This window comes from Carya illinoinensis, chromosome 8, assembly GCF_018687715.1.
Source record: "Carya illinoinensis cultivar Pawnee chromosome 8, C.illinoinensisPawnee_v1, whole genome shotgun sequence".
In the NCBI taxonomy this organism is placed as follows: Eukaryota; Viridiplantae; Streptophyta; class Magnoliopsida; order Fagales; family Juglandaceae; genus Carya; species Carya illinoinensis.
In genome coordinates this window covers 13722755-13745577 of record NC_056759.1, presented here as the reverse complement: position 1 = coordinate 13745577, position 22823 = coordinate 13722755, and the positions used below count along the sequence as shown (strand labels likewise).

The window sequence follows — 22823 nt, the reverse complement described above, 5'->3', positions numbered from 1 at the left end:
TTATTTTGGGTGAATTTTTAAGTTCTAGTATGAATGGATTCATAAAGCAGTAAAAGTATTTGAAACTCCTCAATAGATTTAACCCTTTTTAACATATGGATTTAAAACCGTGAGATTAAAATATTATTCGAGTTTTTTAACACAAAGTTTTTGTCAAAGCAAAATCTTCAAGAAAAATACTATTCATTAGGTACTTGTGAACTTGAAAATGATGCTCAATTTTGAATTCTGGGCCAATATGGCCCACCAACGATTCTTTAGTGACCTGCTTGTTTTAGGTTCCGTTTAGATACATAATTCAGATGAGATGAAATGTAATATTTTGAATAGTAATAAGATTATATGAGTTAAGATGAGATGAGATAATTTGTAAAATAATGTATGTTTGGATAGTGAGATGAGATGAGATAGTTTTGACTTATTATGACCTATTTATTTTTCTATATATAGGAAATTTGAAATTCTTTTCTATTTATAAATTATAATATTATAAATAATTATGACCTATTTATTTTTCTATATATAGAAAATTCGAAATTTTTTTCCTTATTATAAATTAGAATAATTATATGAATTGTAATAGATAATTATATATGTCCCTAAAGTGTTGTAAATTTTTTTTCTTCTTCGAATTACAAGTTCCTATTAAAACCCCAAATTGCATAATTGAATAATGGTCACAAAAATATCAAATTCCAAGTGTGTAATGTATCAAAGTGCATATTCCACTCAAAAAATTATCTATATCAAATACAAACTACACCTTTACATAAATTTTTTCAAGTACTAATATTTAATTCTCACCCATAGTTGCCCACATTGATAGTGCAATATTATCCCGTATTGTACCCATTGCTTGGGCTGATGCACTTGTCATGTCTGCTTGGTGAGATGATGATGCAGCTTCATCCACCCCAGTTGACTAGTTAAGGCGGATTCGTGTGCTATGTGCGTCCACAAACAACCAGTCATCTGGCGTTGTAATTCTAATAAAATTATGTAGTGTACAACAAGCGTTTATGATCATTCCTTGCCTCCCAACCGAGTAAGAAGGCATTAAACTTAGAATTCTAAAGTGTTCTTTCATCATACCAAAGGTGTGCTCAATAACATTCCGCAATGAAGAATGACAAATATTAAAATAATCTCAATAGCAAGTGAAGGTACGCTGATTATGCCGGTCGATTCTATGATTGCCCACATGGGAACAAGGCGTCCTTCTTAGAACTGTCCATCACCACACCATCTTGATTGCCCACATTCATGTGACGATGCACATTGGTGCGAGCGCGCATATCTTCATCACGCTGGACCTCCTCCTCAGTAGTTGGAGGTGGTTAAGTTGACGCATGCACATGTGCCCCATTGGCTACGGACACCTTGAAAATAGTGCATAGCTCCTTGTACTGGTAGCCAGCATGGCGAAAGTTCTTCCATTGTGATTTTTTCTAACACAAACATTATAAGTATTATTAATATTCTAATTGGATAACTATACGTCAGCCCAATTTGACATACTAAATTTTGTAATTGTTCAAATACTAGGGCTAAGTGCTTACCCTAATAGCTTGGGACCAATGCTCATCACTAGCAATGACCGTTCTAGTCTTTGGATCCCAACCCATGCTAGTTTGGCTAATTAGGTCCGAGAAAAGGTGCTACTTGCCTTTGAGCCTATGTATTTTGCCTTTAATTTGACTAGCATTATATTTGCTTCTACCCATCGTCATCAAGCATTGAGCATAAGTAGCATGGTCCCGGGAGGTGATCCTCCTTACCCTTATTGCACCAATAAGGGCGTCCGCATACAACAGATCAATCAACTTTTCCTCCATCTCATCAACCCAAAGCTCATGATCAATGTGTGTATTTTCCAGATCATCCATGTGAAGCAGCTAAAGCCAATAGTAACAATATATATATATATACGTAAGATGATTAAGAAATTCCTTTATGAGTATGGAAATAATGCTGTTGGTTAACTAACAACCCTATTGGTCGCCATTAATCAACCTAATGTAAATAATCTAGCAATATATTAAATAAGTGTAGGTAGGTAGTTGGGTAAAATAATCCAACAACATATAGCATAAGTGTAGGAAGGCAATTTTGGATCTATATATATATATCATAAGTGATCCAATATTGCTATTATGCATACAAGTTGACCCAAAAAATCCAGCAACAAATTATTTCCCGAGAATGACAAAAAAGCAAACAAGAAAAAGATAGCTAATGTAAGGTCAAATATAATAAGTTGTAAAATGTCATTGCTTCAATCCAAGATTATCCCATTTGCCATTAACACACAAGATTATAGCAAGAAATCCAGCAAGTGAAAAGGAGCAATTTCAACTCATACCTTTGGTGGGTGCCTTTCTTGGTAGGAGCGTAACTGGTATAGCTATAATTGAAAAAAGTACAAGTTAAAAAGTTTGCATAAATCTATACTCAAAGCTGATGGACACATCGGTTAACATAATAATAATGAATATATGTCCCTAACCAAAAATAATTGCTTGAAAGGCTGGAAAGAATGAAATACACAATGGACATTAGCCTACTTTTAGCATAGAATAGTAATGGTTTTCAAGTTTATAATATTGTGCTTTGCAAAGTGATTATAAAGCCAATCAACGATCCTCTATAAAGTAGATCTCTATCTCAATCCCCAAGTCTTTCCTTATTTCCAATGATAGATTGATTACTTTGATTATTAAGTATGCTAGCTAGCTGCTTGCTTGCTGAATGAGATGTTGTTGATTTTCTACTGCAAATCATTAAAACAAAAAATATATCATTACTCATCCCCATATGCATGTTAAGAGAAGAGACCACGCGGACTCATGTTACATTTGAAAGTCCAGCTTTTACTACTCATCCCCACTAGTCATTCTTTATGTTTGCATGGCGCTGGCAGCTAGTTATTACTACTATATCTATGTGTCTATGTGTGTGTATATATAGATAGTCATCCCCAAAGGTAAAGTCTCAGTCCTTGCAAAAGGAATATCTCATGTGTTATGTTTTTCTTGAATTCCAAACCATAAACTACTCATGGCCCACCAAAGGGGCAATTACAAGTACAGTCCAACTAGGCATGAATAAGTTTATGGCCTAGGAAAATTTTGCCAATATTTTTTTCCCCTCTATTCTTTTTCCAAGTAAATTGGGATTGATCTATTACATGAATAGATATACTGCTTATAAATGTTTCTTAATAAATTGAGAGAATTTATGTCAAGGAAATATATAGGACCAAAAGAAGATGAGGGGAGTCTACTTTTCTTGATGATGGCCTCTGCCCTCACCAAGAAAGTAATCTCTCTAGCTAGCTCTACATTTCCCACAAGGAAGGATAGATTTCCTCATTGCTTTTTATTTTTTTTTTAACAGTGTGGAACAAAAATATTGTATTTATGAATGAGGAAATATTGTAAAATATTTTCTTGTTCAACATCAAAATAGCAAAGCTGAATCTGAGACACATTTCCCTATATATATACTTGTACAAATTTCTACAACATTACACATGTCCTAGTGATAATTATATGTGGAGAGTACTTTAGGCTATGGGTGTGCATGTTTTATATGAGAATGAAGTTATTATTTTAAATGTAATGAGACATGCTAGCTTTGAAGAAGCAGGCAAGCAGAGTTGCATACTCTGGTTCTGCAAGTACTAATATGCCTAAGTTGAAAGTCATTCTGGGATCAGAGAAGTCGAGGTTTGTATTACTTGAACTAAATTCTCACATGTAACTGTGTATTAAAAAAACCTTATGTACAAACATCTCTTAAATTTGGAAAATGTACATCAAATAAGAGATGTTTGTAATGGCTATCAATGCATGTGGTGTGATAAAGCCCTAGAAAACATCTGTTAATATTTGGGTAACGACTATCCTTTGACCCATATACAAGTGACACAATGCTATAGATCTCATACTCAAATTGACTATTTGTTCAAACTAAATAAAAATACGAGATTATAAAAATATCAAATATATATCAAACAAATGGTAGTGGCATAATTACTAGGTGCACAGAAATATATTACCTTGAAGGATCACGTCTTAGGAGCCGTGGTGGCTTAAAAAAATATGCTCCGTTTAATGGTGGTCCTAGGGGCGCCAGTGTGATGCTTCCAAGCAGTGGAGATGGTAGGTCTGCTAAGTGGGGTCATTTTGAATTTATAGGAGGAATTTGGCATAGGGAAAGAAATGGATGGGATTGTTTTTGATAGGGAAATCGAGAAATGTAGATTCCTCCATAGATAAGTTCAGAGGCGTGGGAAATCTATAGTACTCTACCACTGCAACTAAAAAATTGTGCAGAGGACAAAAAATTTTAACTCAGCGGGAAAGAATAAAAAAAATCCTCAAATGGTATGAATACCTTTTTATTCGACTCCAACGTCCCCATCGACCCCCAACGCTGTCTAGGTGTATCAATGCTTGGGCTGGAAATGCTGCAGCATGGGGGTGGTTTATTGCGAAATGGATGCCATTTCTCATGGCTAGGGCGAAGGCCACAATGAGGCGTTGCTGTGTTTTCAAAATGAGAAGCAAAAAATAATAATGGCAGAGATGAGGATGACAGCTAGTGAAGACAATGCTTTTCACTGTTTTCTCTCTTTTTAATTTACTTTTTACTGTTTTATCTATTAGATATTATAACAGTTGTTGAAAACATTAGAACTCAGATGAGATGAAATAAAGATGCCCAGATGTTTGTTTGGTTACGCAAAACTCTTCTCCGTATAGTTTGGAATGAGATGTTTTCATCTCATCTTGGTAAACAAACGGGGCCTCAGTCCATTAGGTACCTTATATTAGGCCTTTACTCTATACTCAGCTCAAGTAAATTCTTTTTACTTGCGCTCTTGGATATAGAAATATATAGGATTGTTTTAATTTCCCACCTTAGGAAGTTGAATGATATGTTTCGTAAATTGATTACTCAACACACTATTTTCCTCAAACCAACCCCCTTATTTTTACCCAATCTCAGTGAGTGGAGTCAGTGGCAGAGCCCAAAATTTATGTAGAGGGGGCAAACCTTTTTTTTTTTTTTTAATTTTGTTTTTAATTTTTTTGAAAAATAGACTTCATCCATTCGTGAAAATGAAATTATTTCTGTGACCTGATATAATTACAAGCCAACTACTCACAATTAGGGTTCCCTCAATACGCAAATTTCTTTGTGACTGGTATGATCTTAACTTCTATAACTCCATACAAATAACCGTTTGAGAGATAACACTTTGTTTAAAGCAGATATTTCATCCTCACTTTCTAGAGGAGGAGAGGACTTTCACTCTATGGATAAAATGTCCAAGAGACTATTTTTTTTTTTTTTAAAACAAAACAAAAGCAAATAACCAAAAAAAAAAAAAAAAGGAGATGTGAAAAAAATACAAAAACTAATAGATTGTGATGGTAAGTGAGGGACACGCGCAATCCTAGAAGTGTAGTTAATGGTTAGGTCTAAGGAAATCAAGGGCCCTGTCCCAAAAATGCAGCGCGTTGTAGTAGTAGGAGTTTCCCCATAAGGCGGCGCATGGAACTCACGCTCACTTTGACCTGTGAGTGTGACTTACACGCTACTCCGTTATGAAGGATTAGCGGCTTGGAAATCCTGCAGTGGGGTGCATGGTGGTCACTAGGCTCTGAAGAACAACAGATTAGCATTTCACCACACCTTAGACAGAAAACACAACAAAAAATAGAAAAACCACTACATACTGTATGGTCCAAACAAATGGGAGGAGGGAGGGATGGAGGGAGGGAGTAGCTGAAGCTCCACTCCTCCTCTAGCCTGCTTTTTGCTGGAGGCGAGACTCGAGAGAAAAGGGAGAGAGAAAACAGCGGCAACCCTAGCGTTAGGGGGGGCAAACTTATGCTATCATATATGATAACATGAAAAGGAACACATAAATAATAATTGCAAACATGAAAAAAATATCAACATGTTCATCAACTTGAGGCACATCATGGTTGTAACAGATTATGAATGAAGTTATATCAAAACATTACACTAGATGCTGTTACATGTAGCTGGAGAGCATGATGCATCCTCTTTTATTATTTTCTAGTTTTGTTAAGTTTAAATGCCAAGAACCAAACTATATGGTTCACACAATCTCAACACAGTCATCTTTGATTTGGTTGAAGGAGTTCCATGGCCCGTGGGTGTAACCCCCTGCACATTACTTGTCTGAAAATACTGGGTAAAAAAGAAGCTAAAAATTCCAATTGAACCCATCTTTCTCTATTTTTGGGATAAACTTATTTATAATTCCTGTCTAAAAGATGTACAGTTTACAGATTGAAAGTAAAAAGGAGCTCTCACTGCAGCCATCTAAGCATCCGTACACTCATTGAGGTCGAAGAGTGAAGATTCTACTTAAATCCCATAGCACTCTCATTACCCCAATCTTTATTTCAGCCTCTTCAAAGGAGATGCCAACAACTTTAGAAGCGTAAGGAAGAAGAGCAGTACTCTCAACCTTAAGTTCATAAACATCAAGAACACATGCCTTTTGTTCTTTCAAGTTCCATCCATTCCACTCACCGTGCACCTGATACACTATTCCCTTACCAAGCTCCTGTCCTTCCTTATCTACAAACATTATGTACTGACCTGCTTTGCACTGGACAAAATCTGCACGGCCGACAACAATTAAGTTCGTCTGTGCAGTATGAGAGCTTTCGCCATTACCAGTTCCCAAGATGCTTTCAGGATCTCCGTCGGCCTTTCTTGGGGCATAAGAATCTTCACCAGGACTGTCAGGTGAGCCATTGTACCCTAGTCCTGGCTCACTTTGCTTGTCTGGAATAGCGTTTTCAACCTCCAGTGATGCACGGACTGCCTTAGCTGCGCGTGCACGGGCGAGCCTGACTTTCCGATTGTTTAGCCTGTTGATAATGCATAAAGCTTAATGAGTTTCCATGACAAAGTGAAAGTACAAAAATCTCTGGGATATACACACGCCCATATATACACATACGAATTTGAATATATATTGCAGGTATAGGTGCGGATATGAAGGCTTCCTCACCAGTTTTTAAGTTGTGCAGATGTAACCTTCGAACCCTGGAAAACACAATGTAGGAACTTCTTAGGCATGTGTTATTGCAGGAACAGGAAAAAGAAAAAAACCTAATCACCGTGGATGGAAGGGGGGGTGGCGCTGTTTCGTTGGGTGAGCGGGTGGGTGTGTGTGTGAGAGAGAGAGATGGGTGGGTGGATGGGTGTGAGAGAGAGAGAGAGAGAGAGAGAGAGAGAGAGAGAGAGAGAGAGAGGTGCATGTGACATACATGAACACTTATTTTATGGGCCCATGATTGTATTGAAGCTGCATTTCTCTGCATGTCAGGTTCATCTAAGAGCGCCCTCTCGATCATTGCCATCTGTTTATCATTCATTAAAGTTCGCTTCCGTTTTCTCTGCTGCTTTTCTTCACAATGAATGGTTTTGATCTGTTTGTCCTCTGTATCTCCTCCAACTTCACTTTCCTTTATCTGCTCACTCGTTTTTAGGAACTCACCATTGCACATTTGATCAACATCATTCTTTCCTCTAGTGGAACATGTATCTGAACCACTAGTTTCAACATTCTGAACTTCTCTGTGGATCTTTATCAAACCTTCAGATGCTCTCACACCAGATATACCTTTACCTTCTCTCGTATCTTGCATTATCACAACATCAACATGATCCACATGCCTGCTTTTGAGATAAAACTGGTCCATGTCTTGGAATGCAGAATCCTCAAACATTTCCTCCTTTGAGTTACCATGTCTGTCATTGAGATTTGGAGGTTCCTTTCTCGGTAGAAGTGATGAGTATCCCTCTGGACTCTGTGCCTCCTATCAGGAATAAACTTTACTTCCTCAGGTCACTATGTTGAGAACACATGACATCACCAAACTCAATAAGCCAATGTGAGAATCGGATAATTTATGTTATTTCAAAATTTAGGACACCTGTATGGTATTCAATTCTAAATCCAGGTTGTATGGCCAATAAAGTTGCATTTTGTAAGACCGTATTCCCCTGATGATGTTTGCTGATCTTGAATAAAGAAAACGTATCCCAAGGTATTTGTATTTTAGAAAATGGCATATATTGTACAGTGCATGAACTTTTTCTTTAAAAAAATGACTTTTTATAGTGGAGAAATGCTATGAAACAAAGTGAAAATAACTAAAGAAGAAAACTTTTACTTGCACTTGATTTTCTTCAAATTCAGCAGAAGTAATTAGTGGTTGTAATTGGTTAAAGAATATCCTGCAATAAAAGAAGGAATAAAAAATTAACTATGTTCCCAAGTTAGTGAAGTCAGGCAGAAGATGTTGGAACACTAATAATAGATGCATGTCTATATGCACCTTACATGCCAAAAAGAACTAGAAAAATGAAATCTTAGTAACCAAGCGAAAAAATCCGGGAGAAAAGAAACTTTGGGTTAGGTTTAAATAACCTTAAGAGCTGTACATCTTCCTCGTTCAAAAAGTTGGGAACTAAAGATTCTGCATGACTTAACAACGACCCTACACAAACAAGTTACCCCTTAGGAATGAAATAACATCTAAGATCAAGTTTTCATTAAAAAAAAGCAAAGTATATGGTAATTACGTAGGTTCCTGTAAACATTGGCAGCCTTTGGAGCATCAGAGCTAAAGGAAAATCCTGGAAATGATTTAGATAAATCCATATGCAAACATTCTAGAAACTTGTGAAGAAAGAGGTTCCTCTCCTGCTCTGTGGATAAAGAGAGTTTTGTTAACGTTACTAAGAAACAATGGTATATAGTATATACTGCCAAAACCTGTCAAAGAAAATAAAGAACCAACCTTCACAGATCGTGGGATTAAAACAATGAAGATTTGCAATTATTTTGATGAATAATGAGGTTCTCTGATGTTCATAAGAAGCCCGGGGTATGCTTATAGGAATCAGAGTAAATTCCAAATTGTTTTCATTTGGACGATCCAATGATGAAATATTATCCAAAACCCATCCAGCTGCTGCAAATGAATCATACTCGAGAGTAGAATCGACTTCCCTCGCTGGGAGATCAGAACAACACCAACTGGATATAAAATCCCCATGAGGAAGCGATAATATTGCAGTCAGAATTTCAGTCTGGGTGGACACAGAGAAGATATGGGTGCAAAACCATTAGAACAGACACTCTTACTGCAAACATATAACCTATGTGAACTTTATGCATCATCATGGCTTGAAGTCACTTCAGAACTTTCAAGTAAAATGATGATGATGATGATGATATAATTTATTGAAAGATACGTGATCTCTTATAAATCAAGCAATTGTATATCCTCTATGATCTCCAAATTGTCAAACCACAAAGGTATTCTCAAAAGTTACAGTGGCAATACACAAAAAGTACAAAAATGGCACAACAGTATCTAAACTATGGAGCTGATAGCATTAGCTTACAAAGTATATCGTGATGTAACATTGAAAGTTAGTATCATCTGAGAATATGTCAGCTAGGCGCATCGCATTGAGTTGGAAAAACCCCATAGGGTAAGTTCTGTCAGAGCAAGCAGCAAGATGTTTGGGATCTCTGCTGAGCTCGGTCTTCAATAACCCAAAAACCTACATCATGGAAACAGTAGTGAATGAGAAAGCACTTGATGGTTATAGGCTTTAATGAAAGAAAAGAGTATCCACAATAACAGTTGACTGATCAAGAAGTGCGCTAGCAATGCTTGCATAAATGCAGTATGCAGAGTGCCAATAAATGAGATTACCCAGGGGTTGAGAACAGAAAAGTTTACCACTATAGAAATTATGACATCTTTTGGTAGGCACTAAAAAAAAAAAAAATGCTTGGTCTACAAATAGATTTTACAAAAATAAACTTACAAATTTTTTGAGAAATAAACTTACAAAAATAAACTTACAAATTACATGACTTGATGTAGTAGTTAGATTGTAGATCTCTTTTTAGTGTAAAGTATGTATGACGTATTATATCAAGTCATATAAGTTTGTACGTTTATTTTAGGAAGATCCCTTTGTAGATCTAGCTCTTCTACTTGGCTTCACCCATATTTAATAAAATTCCTATTTACTGATAAAAAATAAATAAAAAATAAAAAATCTAGCTCTTCTAAAAAAAAAACCAACAACATAGGTAACGTTTGATACCCAGACCACATTGTTATAAGAAAGTGATAATCATGATGTCCTTATAATTTTAGTGTAGTAGATCTCCCAGCCAAAATCAGTGAAAAAGGTTCATCCACTGGTTAGCCATTGAAGAGTAAGCCAAAAGCCATGTGCAAGCAGTTTAAATGGGCTATGAGAAAAGTATCCCACTCTCGGAATACAACATTGACTAACCTCTGAAGCTACAGATTTTGCCAACTGGAGACTTCCTGGTGAACTAGAAACTTCATCCAGGTAAGAGATGCTTTCTGCTTCACACAGATTCAACAGCTACAAAATAGGAAGTTCATGATTAGTTTAATAAATTAGTTTTGTTTTAAAATGTAGCATAAAACAGGAAGCTAAATCTCAAGCCTCAAAGTAGAAGTTAGCTGTATCTTTTTCATCACTAGGACTCACAATTGCTAGAAATTTAGCTTTCAGCCTAGATACAGCAGCCGAAATTCTGGAGGACTCTACAAAATGAGGCGTGGCAGTTAACTTCAAGATGGCTTGAGCAAGAAATAGAATACCACCCTTTTTACATAGTTCCTGAAATAATACCAGAACCAGAATTTTAACACGATAAGAATACTTGTGAATAATCTTACAAAGCTAAATAAATGAACATAAATACAATTGACCGGTAATCTAAGAAGGATCCATCAAGCTTCCTTTCTTGCAAACATATTATATGATCTTGAAACTTGTTTCATAATTGCTAAAATCTCAACAATGATTTTGTCAGCCAAATAACAAACTTGGCATTTTAAATCTCTCACTGCCAAGCTGCTCTTGCTAGTAAACCATAGTAAAATGCAGTAACCAGAAAGTGATATCTAGTCATGCCTCTGATTTGAAAACATGATATAATAATCTCCATCTCTTTCCCTATTTAGTGACTGATACACCATAGAAGAGACACCTCCTAACATATCACTTCGCAGAAAAGATACAGTATAAGATTGTTTTGGCTTAGAAACCTTATTCCTGAGTAGGCGCTCCAGAAATAATTTTTGTTGGCATAATGACTGAAGAAACTGTACAGAAACCTCACATTGCTGGCAGATATAGTTAACTATTTGTTCAGCAGTCAGATTTGATTTCAAGCATAAATCAGGATGTTTGTCTGACAGCTGGATTTTGAGAAACCTAATGGCTACACAAATTGCTCCAAAAGCAGCTTCTATAAAAATGTCAACCTGCCACAGAAAGATTCTTGATCACCGACCGCATATATGCGTAAGCCTTCAGATCCTAATAGGGGAAAATAAATCTAGCAAGAGTAGAGATAATAACCAGAAACTAATTAACATGTAGCTCAACTGATGGAATAACAAAAGTAAAAAAAAAAAATAAAAAAATACATTAACATGAAAACATTAGCTTTAGAAAGAGTTTGTTTCAACTGAAACCTAGAATGATTGAATAACATCTTAATCAAATCATATTGTGTAAATTGTACCTTAGGGTGTGCAAGCAATACATGGACAAGATCTGGAAATTGCGAAGATATACAACCTGTCAATAGATTTAGACTGCATGCCACCAGTGCTGAATGCACAGTGGGCATAGGACCAAACATAAGGGTGTCCTACATCATGAAAGTAAGTCTAAATAAAAATATATAATACAGTAGATAGACCCCCTGAAGAAGAAGATATTGGTAAACCTGCTTATAACCCCCGAGAACAATTAGCAAATAAAACACCAGGTCCAGCAGCTGCTCGGACACTTTTACATCATCAAGCAAAATCTGAAACCATCGTTCAAATACAAGAATCAGAAGACAATTAATTTCTTCTCTCTCATAAAATATTGTTCCTACCATTTAGAACACCACCAAGTTTAGTACTGTTCCTCATCAATTAAAGTTAAAAATGATCAAAAAGCCTCCTATAAACCTTGATACATGACATACTGCACTCCAAAACCCCTCTCTCCCATCCGTTTTTCCTTATTTTAAAGTATCATGAGCACTATCACATAAAAAGTGGGAAGACTAGCTGCTTAGCAAATCCATCAAATCTCAACAGATATTGGTGGCAAATGTCATACCGTGTGAAGACCTCTATCATAAGAAAAAAACACAAAACTATTATGATAAAAACAGAATAAAACAGAAGTTTGTTGATAACTACTACAAGAACCTGCTCAAGTTTAGAATGTCGAGGTGCTAAATCACATAATGAATACAAGAGACGTATGCCGGATAACAAGTATCTGAACAGGGCTTCGTCTCTGTCAGCTGACATAAGCACTGCAATAAGATGTAAGGGAAGAAATCCTGCAAGCTTTTCCATATCAATCTGAAACAGAACATAATTTAATATCTGACACATTAATAAAAGAGTAAAAACAGGAAAGCATATTGATGGCAATAACAACACCGAAGCTGATAGTGGGTGATAATGGTGATACATCGTCTGACCTTAATCAATGAGTTTTTTTCTGTGCGGTAGTGAATGGTAAAGTTTTCAGAGTCCCGCAGCAGCTTATGAAGTTCCTGAGAGCTAAAGCCATGCAGCTCCTTCACTGCCGAAATTAAGTCAATGACCTGCTGATGCAAATAATTTGAGCCACATTCATACTGGGGGCAGGGGACGAATAACAGAGACATTTTCAATTTGAAAGGAAAAAAAAAATGAAAAGAAAAAAAAGAAGAGGAAGAAGAATAAAAGGTGAAATACTTCTCTAAAGCAAACAGGTTATTAGGAAAAAGGGGTTGGGATTTCAAACCAAGTTTGATTCAAGTTGGATTACTTACTGGGGCAAAAGAACTACACGAGGGTTCTTCTATGGTAATCCTCATTCTTGAAAATCTAGAGCCAAGGAAAAATACATTTTCAGACAAGGAAGAGAAGTAGAGAAAAATTATTCAGAACATGAGATAAACAGACAAAGTTTACTATAGTGCACTAAGGAAGGCTAAGAGATGGAACACGTCGAACCCTCTACAAGGAATAAAGGGTGACAGCAGACAATTGGACCATATACAAGCTTATCGTCATGGAAACTTCAAATGGGTAAAACATTTGGTAGAAAAATTCCCAGCCCTCTCCACTTATCAAATGATGAATACTAACCATCTCAGAACTTGAATCATCAATTTATTGAGAATATCATATTTTTACCATATGCTAGCATGTCCATGGACCATGATGGCTTTTGAACCTAATCTTCAACACATAAAAACTCCGGGGTACCCATACATAGATTTCGTCCCATGTCAAACAATTATGTGGAAATGAAACTAGCTCTATCACTATCCCATGCGCTTACAAAAATACACACGTTGGATGTAGATGCTCTATAAAAGATATTTTTGTTGGGATTGAGATGTTGTATGCAAAATGCAGAAAGCACATAACTCAGGAGGTCCTAAATCACTATTTATTCCATTTAAGCACTACAAAACAGAAGATTCAAGTCAAGTTTGTCTACACTATGTTCAAGGAAATTATTTAGCATCTGAGAATAATTTTTGAATTCTTTGCAATATAGGCAAGTTACAGAGAGCATTCTGAAATGCAATGCATTGGGTTGCATCAATTTGGAGTAGTGTAAAATTTAACTAGGCAAAATAATTGCATTGACAAAAATAATAATAACTAAATCAGAGTGAAAATATTGAAAATTAATCGTGTGAGTCTGAAATGCAGAGAAACCATAAAAAATAACCCCACATTTAAAAGCCCTAGTTCTGAAGTTAGCAACGTGAATTGGAGGCTAAAACCCTACATATGCGAAAGACTTGAAGAGACAACTACATGAATCGTCCGGTACAAATGAAAGAGTAAAAGCTTGAATATCTATATATTCAAGTTCAGAAAGCTGACCTGAGAACAGTATCGTCGAGCATCAAGGACAAATTTTATTAAATGCAGCCAAAAAATTCATATGAAAAGCGTTGAATTCGCGGGTGTTTTTGAAGAAGTGGGCACCAAAGAGAGAGATTGAGGCCGTACGGCGTGCACACATACATGCATATATATAATGAACAAAACCTATTAAAATCAATTATGCAATTTTCATATTAGTGATTTACCAAATGTTCAATCCTCGGATGGCCTGTGGATTCGATGAAATGATTTTAGAATGAATTCCAACACGCAGAAAATTCGTCATTTTTTGGGTATGAGAGAGAGAGAGAGAGAGAGAGAGAGAGAGAGATGGAGAGACAGAGGGGGATATCTTGTTGTGTACCTTAAATTTAATTATAGTAAAATAAGGATTAAAAGTGAGTAACATGGGATCCATTTGTATCCATTTTTTTCAAATTTAATATGAGCAAAAAATTTAAATAATATATTAATCTAAATAAATATGCTAATCATCTTCACACAAAAGTATATGCTTACACATTCTCTTTTCAATTTAGAAATTGAAATTGGTTTCTACTTTGTAATAAACTGTCTTCACTATTATTTTATTCTGTCCATACGATACGATATGATAGTGTAACACTCCATAGAAGATCCAAACTACATGTTTTATGTTCCAAAAGACTAATTAATAATATAATTAGAATCTCATTAAAATCTTATAAAAAGTAAAAACTTCTCATTCTAAGGGGAAGGGAGAGTAGTATGGCTGTAAAGTTGGATATGTCAAAGGTGTACGATAGGGTTGAATGAGATTATTTAGAGGCTATGTTATTCAAGCTCGGCTTTGGGCAAAAATGGACAAGTTTAGTGATGAAGTGTGTGAGATCTGTGAGTTATGCTGCTATTGTTAATGGAGTACCAGGGGAAACCATCACCCCTTCAAAAGGCTTGAGGCAGGGTGATCCATTGTCACCATACTTGTTTTTGATTTGTGCTGAAGGCTTTAGTGACATGCTTCAAAATGTTGAAAACAGTGGGGCCAGAAAGGGCATAGTAGTGGCCAGGGGAGGCACAAGGATTAGTCACTTACTTTTTGCTAACGATTGTGTCATTTTTTGTAGAGCCAAACAAGTAGAATGGTTTGTAATTTCTAACCTCTTGCTTCAGTTCGAAAGGGATTTAGGGCAAACCTTAAACAAGTAGAAAACCAGCATTTTGTTTAGCTCAAACATAAGGATCGAGACCCGAAATTCTATTATTCAATAAGCAAGAGGAATGGTGTGTAACAACTAAACAAGTATCTAGGGTTGCCAACAATCATCGGAAGGTCAAAGTAGAATTCTTTTAGAGAGTTGAAAGAGAAGTTATGGAAGAGAATCAATAGCTAGAAAACTGGGTTTCTCTCCACTACAGGTAAAGAAATTCTAATTAAAAGTGTACTGCAGGCCATACCAGCATACGCTATGAGTGTGTTTAAGTTACCTGGCACGTTAGTTAAAGAAATTGAAACCCTATTAGCTCGCTTTTCGTGGAGACATAGAAGCTTAGAGAAAGGAATTTATTGGAGAAGCTGGGAGAAAATGGGAAGGACCAAAGGGAGTGGAGGTATGGGATTTAGGGACCTTAATAGCTTTAACAGAGCATTGCTTGCTAAGCAACGGTGGTGGTTTATAAAGGATCCTACCTCTCTGGTGGCTAGGATCTTCAAAGAAAAGTATTTCCAAAACAGTGGATTATTGGAGGCAAAATTGGGTTCGGGACCATCCTTTGTGTGGAGGAGTATCTGGTCAAGCCTGGATTTAGTGAAAGGTGGTCTGGTGTGGAGGGTAGGGAACGGGGAGAGCATTCAAATTTGGAAGGATAAGTGGTTGCCAAGGCCAACAACATACCAGGTTCAGACACCAGTCAATACATTAGGTGCGGAGGCAAGAGTTGCTGAGATTATTGATGCAGGGAAGAGGTGTTGGAAGCGTGAGGTGATAGAGGTAGTTTTTTCCAAGGAAGAAGCAAAAATTATATGTGCTATCCCTATTAGTATCAAGGGCTCAAGCGACAGATTAATATGGTCGAGATCAGCTAGGTGTGTCTTCACAATTAAAAGCGCCTACCATGAGGATTATATGCAACGTAGACAGTTGCAAGGCCAAGCTTCTAACCGGGGGCCGGAGGGGGGGGGGGGGGGGGGGGGGAGAATGAGGATCAATGGAAAAGGCTTTGGCATCTAGGAGTTTCAGGAAAGACAAAACAACTCTTGTGGGAAGCTTTAAATAATATCTTACCCACGAAAGGTAACCTACTCAAGAAAAAAACTATTGACAACAATATCTACCCAATCTGTAAAAGGGAGGAAGAAACTGTTATACATGCTCTATGGTCCTGTGCTGCATCCACTGATGTGCTGGGAGGGAGAACAAGCCCGGTGAAGAAGTGGAAGAGGGATTTTGTCGATTTTCAGAGTTTATGGTATGAGTTATACTCTCGGCTAGAACAGGATAAGTTGGAATTGATCTGAGTGGTTCTCCATCACATATGGACTAGGTAGAATGGGGTGGTTTTTGAAAACAAGTTTAAAAATCCTATGATGGTCCTGGATATGGCTAAGGCTAAACTTAGTGATTTTCAGTTAGCAAACCAGAGGGCTCCAAATACACCAGATAGGAACTAGTTAAGGGAAGGGGGAAAAAAGTGGGAACCTGCCAGGAGACCTTTTGTCAAAGTCAATTTTGATACAGCTTTTGATAAGGAGAATGAGAGGATGGGCATGGGAATTGTTATCAGAGACTGTGAAGGGGACTTGCAAACTTGTTTGATCACTCCCAAGGAAGGTGTTAATTCTATTTTCCTAGCTGAAAGCAATGCTCTACTAAGAGCCATGGAACTGTGTCATGAGTTGGGATTTAATTTGGTAGAGTTTGAAGGTGATGCGAAGATAGTTATTGATGCTGTCAATTCAAATGTGGCGGATAACTCATGGAGAGGACAAGTAACAGATGACATCCAACAAATGATGGAAAGGCATATATGTGGAGGCTGGCTTTTACTCACAGGTCCGGTAATAGAGCTGCTCATGAAGCAACTTAGTTGGCAAAAAACTCGAAGAGTGAAAGGATATGGCTTGAGGAGGGACCTCTTGATCTTGTACATGTAGTCTTGAACGAAAAACTATGTGTAACTGATGGTATATGAATGAATGACCATTTCAAAAAAAAAAAAAATCTCATTTTCAAGTAATGGGGGATCTCATACACAACTCACTCTTATCCTTATCATATGGGGTATCCCAGATAAAGTTAACAACATTTAAATTTAGAGTTTTGCTACTCATCATGTTCACGCCACACTTCACACTTATTTTTATTTTATTTTATTTTATTTTGTTTCATTCTTCCTAAAACTAATTGAGTTCTTTTACTCATCATCCATACACTACACATTTGGTAAGAGAAAAATTAAAAAATTATATGTGGTATTTGGTGTGAGGATGATGAGTAAAATTTTTCTAAAATTTATGCCTTTTTAACAAGAATTGATCTAAAGATTGACTATTTAACAAAATTCTACCGTGTTTGTATAAGTAGAATAATTATAGAATTGTAACACAATTTCTTATATTAGTCTTTGAAAAAAGATATTCACAAGAGCTATTCTTATAGAGTTTCTATATCTCATTATGTAATTGTTGTTATAAAATGTATGGTATTGATATAATAAGAATGTGTGCACATCTAGCTAACCTTATGAATATGCATGCCATCCATGAGGTGTATAATTTCTCGTTGCTTATCAAATGAAAGAGGAGGACCATCCTCTTAAGGTTGCGTTTGGGTAATAAGGTGATTTTAGATATTCTGTAAATATAAAGTAATGATAAAATAATAAATAGTAACAAAATACTTCAGTATCCAAACAGAATCTATCTATTGGGGAATGATAAAACTAAACGCTATTTACTAAAACACATTGAATTAAATATGCAAAGTACTACTCATTCTCTTCTAAATATAATATTCAATTTCTATATTTAACTTTATCACTATTGGTTTGAGCATGTGCATATACAAAAAAAAGTAATGCTATGTATAATCACTTTTACGTACTCTATTTCTGTAATTAACTGTATCAATTTTTTTTAATATGCAACCAATCACATCAGTGGAATGTATAAAAGAATATATAAAAATAACTGTATATAGAATTTTTGATCTAAAAATGATAGAAACACATATAGACATTTTCACAAACTGACATTTTCACAAACTGTGCGTGGGCACAGTTTGTGAAAATGCCCATAAATGCATGACTGCTCGTACATATGCACTATTTCTTTATCTAACAAGATTACGAGCAATCACTGTCTAAGCCAATCCACGAAAACACCATCTAAAAAGAATCTAAAGAACCTTCCAATCTAAACATGCCCAAATTAATTTCTTGAAATTGGGTTATTAAAGGGACAAAACTCCCAAAAAGCAAAAAAAAAAAAAAAAAAACAAGAATATTGTTGGAAGTGAAATTTCAAATACCTCATGGCTGGTAATTCATGCATTCCAAGTCTTTAACCAAGTTGCTCTCCTTTACTTTTCTCTATTTCTCTTTCAACATAGGTTAAAGAGAAATATTGATTCATTATATATATATATATATATATATATGATGAGTTCGGTTTGATTGAGTTTCAATTAGAACTAGATCCGTTAAATCGACGTTACTAAAGTTATATATGGGACACGTGGTGCAAATCCAACGGGTCCAAACTATTTCCCATATATATATATATATATACACACACACATACACATATATTCCACATTAAGTAGGAAAGAAAATGAGTGTTTTTTTTTTTTCCTTCTTGTGTCACGTACATAGATTGCAAGGAGCAACTTACCATAACATCAAGCCTTTGAAATTCAAATTCTAATATTGCTCCCACATGTTTTGTGGCTACTACATTTGTTGCAAAAATTTGAGTGTTTTGCAACTACTAAATTTGTTGCAAAATTGTGTTTCAATTTTTATCCCCTTCGTTGCAGGATATCTGTACTGTCGGTGGTATGAAACACGTTCTTAACAATATTAATGCAATTCATAAATGGGGTTCATAACCTTGGATAACATTGATATTTTAAGTCTAGCTTGTTATGCTAACATCATGAATTAATCTCTAATATTGGTGGTAATTTAAGAAAACATATAATATAATGTTTTAATTTTAATAAATTAAGTTTGGAATATTATTAGTTCTTACTTCCCAATTTAAAGAAAACTTTGTCCGATCCTTCTTAATTTTGATATTATATATTGAAGTTAATGTCTAATTAATAAGCCAATAATTTGGAAGAAAAATGACTTTTCTATTTTAATATATGCTGAAGTTAATTTATTCCAACATATATAATTTAGAGAGAACTTTTTGTCTGCTTTCGCAAATTTAATATATACCGAAATAAGTTATACAAAATGAAAAATTCTAGCGCAGTATAACTACTTTCTTAATTGCTAAGAGCTTGTGGCATGATAGCATAGGATTCGGACCATCCGGTTTTTCAAATAAAAAATTTGAATTTGAAACCCTTCATCTCCTTTATTGAAAAAATAAAAAATAAAATAACTCTCATATATAATTATATATATATATATATATATCTATAAGAAAAACGAGCAATTACGATTAATTAATAGTAACGAAAAGATTATTAACAAAATTGATTGTTAATAGTCTTTTCATTGCTATTAATTAATTGCAATTGCTCGTTTTTCTTGTAGTATAATCAAATGCATGTGGATGATTAAGTACGCATCACTCGTGTAAATTGTAATATTAGGTGACGGGTCATGTTCCCTTCATTTATATATCAACCTAAAACACTTTTATTTTATTTTATTTTATTTTTTCCTTCCAACGTACATACAAAATATCTTATCTATCATAAAAGGAAAAAGAAAAAAAAAATGATTCAAATTAGATACTTATTTCACTAAAACCTTATAATGTGTATATATATATATATATATATATTTAGCCACAAAGTAGAAATAAATTACATATATATAAGAAGGTATACGTACATCATGTATTAATTAATGATGGAGGATTTTCATGAATAAGAAAACCAAAGGTAAAAGAATATTGGAGAGGTACTCATGTGAAAATAAGATATCAGAACGAACAAGAAATAAGAAGAAGAAGACGCATATTATATGCAGCAGATCAAGAGAGAAATATTAGTGAAGGATTAGGAAAGAAAAGCAAGAAGGGGAAAATCAGCAACAAATTAATTAGCTAGCTACAAGGAAATCAGCAAGAAAATGACTACTTCTTATCAAAATGAGTATATTTTTGTCGCAAATAGTTGTTATCATCGCAAATAATTTCTCGTTTTTCTTGTAGTTTATTATACATACTGTTGCCCTGCCAAGCGGATCGAAGAAACTCCTAAAAAACTCACTGATCTTCATCATGAGTAGTAGTTATTGGTAAATCAAAGTCTCCTTTCTTCCATTCGATGACGGCTAGCAGCTAGCTGGACGCGGGTTGCAGCCGAAGGCGATCATCATGTTACTAATTTTCTTCCGCAGTACTAGGACCAGTACCATTACTCCTGCATGCAGCAGCTCCCCTTCAAATTTCAATTAAGAAATTTCAATCGCTCCCATCCTCTTCGTTGATTGTGCAAATTCTGTGAAGAAATCAGTTTGGCCAGCCAATTCATTGACAGTATTCCTGGCTTGCTTGTTTGTCAAAGAGCTGCATCGGATTGGAACATATATACCCTTGTTTTGCAGAAGAATAGCATATAGTTGCTAATTTCAAAGTTTTGAGAGCTACCACATTTCTAGTACTGTTGTTGTTGTGTCATTGAGGCTCTGACATTTTATATATCTTCAAGACTTCAGCATAAGTTGAGTTCAGAGAAGGGTCTTGATCACCTCTTCCACTAAATTTGTAAATTAGCCTATTGCTGAAAGCATTGCAGACTTGTAGTGACCTATTCCAATTGTATGACCACCTACATATTTACATACTTTTGGGTTAAAACACAAGAAAAAAGTTTTTTTTTTTTTTTTTTTTTTTTTTTTTTTTTTTTTTTTTATAAATAAATTTATCTCTTTTTCTATTGATATTTTCTTCATATATTTATATACCTGATAATACGGCGAGGTAATGCATGCACAGTAAGATTTTTACGAGCAAAGTTGTTCTTGATCGAGTTGGGTGAAGTTAAAGAAAGGCAGTGGAATGTTGGTTAAGGCCTCTATGATGTTAGAAACATTGCCATCTCTTATTCCCGTATGCACTTCAATTCCCACGTTGGTCTTTGGAACTGCAAAGTTTTACATACATTAGCGTACTACTGTTATATATATATATATATATATTATATATAATACTTCATGCATCATTCAGATTCATTTTGCTTAATAATTTGTTAATTACTTGGAATGAAACGGAGCCTCTAGCTGCCAAAGCAAAGATATCGGTACATGTTAATGCACACATTGACACCACCGTAAATCATGAGAAGATTCATCTGCTGTCAATGAAAAGATTTCCTTTGCCAAAGATCAAGGCTCACATACAAGGCAAAAATCAATTTCTCCCAATTATGCATGACAGTTAGCTTGCTGGAATTTTGTCAAACATATCCCTGTACTTTTGGTTATCATTTATTGACTACAATGTATATATATTATACTTCTCTGTAAAGTTAAAGTGTGGAATAAAACAATATTCTTTTCATATCTTATTTTATCTTTTCATAGTACCAGAGCCCCACTGACACGTCATCCTCCTTTCTTTTTGTTTTTTTTTTTTTAAAGCCACTGATTCATGGCTTCATCGTCTTCCTCCAGCACCAATATTGTCTATGTCACTCCACCAAACACCATTGTTCCTCTCACCAATGTTACACATTTGATCACGTTGAAATTAACACGTGAAAATTACCTTCTTTGGAGGGCTCAGCTCCTTACTTCAAAGGTCAGCAACTCTATGGCTTTGTTGATGGCACTCATCCACCTCCATTGATCTCCTATGATCACCACAACCTCCTCTGAAAACAATGATTCCATCTTGGTACCTAATCCAGCCTATCTTGCTTGGCATCATTAAGATCAACTTCTCCTCTCAGCTCTAATTTCCTCATTCTCTGAAGATGTACTTTCTCAAGTTGGAGGACTCCTCTCAGACTCCATACATCACGAGAGGTCTAGGAAAATTTAGAGCAAAATTTTTCCCTACAATCCCATGCCAAAGTTATGAATGTTTGGTATAATCTTGCCTCTCTTAAAAAAGGCACTCTTTCTATTTTGGAATTTTTTTTCAGAAAACAAAATCTTTTGGAGATACCTTGGCTGCCATTGGCTAACCTCTCTCTAACTGTGAACTAGTTAGTTATGTCCTTGCAGGACTTGGCTCAGAATATGACCCTTTTCTGTCACCACTTTAATTGATCCAATGCCTATTCAATAGGTATCACATGGTTGAGGACGTGGTTGTGGCCCAGCACCATCCACTTGCTCTCGACCTACTTGCCAAGCTTGCAATAAGCCTGGTCACACAACCCTCAAATACTATCATTGATTTGACCAAGCATATAAGGCAGAACAACCAAATCAATACCAAACATTCATTTTTGCCACTTCTAGTGTCCCCAATCAAAGCTAGTACCTTGACGTAGCTGCCGCTCATCATCTTACATCTGATTTTAATAATCTGACCGCATATGTGGGCAATGATCAAATCTAAGTTGGAAATGGTGCAGGTTTATCCATTTCATGCACTGGTGTCTCTAGCATTTTCTCTCCCTC

General features: G+C 35.5%; 1 protein-coding gene across 4 annotated transcripts; it reads right to left on the bottom strand.

Annotated features, from left to right (window-relative positions):
• Nucleotides 1-6251: 6251 nt before the first annotated feature.
• LOC122318930 (nodulin homeobox-like) lies at nucleotides 6252-14395 on the bottom strand. Of its 4 annotated transcripts, none has more exons than XM_043136690.1 (17): nucleotides 14237-14395; nucleotides 12956-13010; nucleotides 12620-12748; nucleotides 12339-12497; nucleotides 11861-11944; nucleotides 11654-11782; nucleotides 11172-11390; nucleotides 10609-10740; nucleotides 10384-10479; nucleotides 9472-9633; nucleotides 8862-9153; nucleotides 8644-8769; nucleotides 8489-8558; nucleotides 8232-8295; nucleotides 7323-7874; nucleotides 7064-7098; nucleotides 6252-6920 (listed from the first exon to the last, which is right to left on the bottom strand). In XM_043136690.1, exons 2-17 carry the CDS (start codon nucleotides 12998-13000, stop codon nucleotides 6380-6382), a joined length of 2835 nt encoding a protein of 944 aa, XP_042992624.1. In that variant the 5' UTR covers nucleotides 13001-13010; nucleotides 14237-14395; the 3' UTR covers nucleotides 6252-6379. The 4 variants fall into 4 exon arrangements, with proteins under 4 accessions (XP_042992624.1, XP_042992625.1, XP_042992622.1 ...); XM_043136691.1 differs by having other exon boundaries at nucleotides 12620-12745; XM_043136688.1 differs by lacking the exon at nucleotides 14237-14395 and adding an exon at nucleotides 14028-14174.
• Nucleotides 14396-22823: the final 8428 nt, after the last annotated feature.

Bases quoted from the DNA above. Each gene is read 5' to 3' on its own strand.
- LOC122318930 (XM_043136688.1), bottom strand. From the start codon at position 14,050: ATGCTCGACGATACTGTTCTCAG. The intron at 10,741-11,171 runs GTTTCTAAGCCA...GTATTATTTCAG, and splicing joins AGCGCCTACTCAGGAATAAG to GAACTATGTAAAAAGGGTGG. The intron at 8,296-8,488 runs GTTATTTAAACC...CTTTTATTGCAG, and splicing joins GAAGATGTACAGCTCTTAAG to GATATTCTTTAACCAATTAC.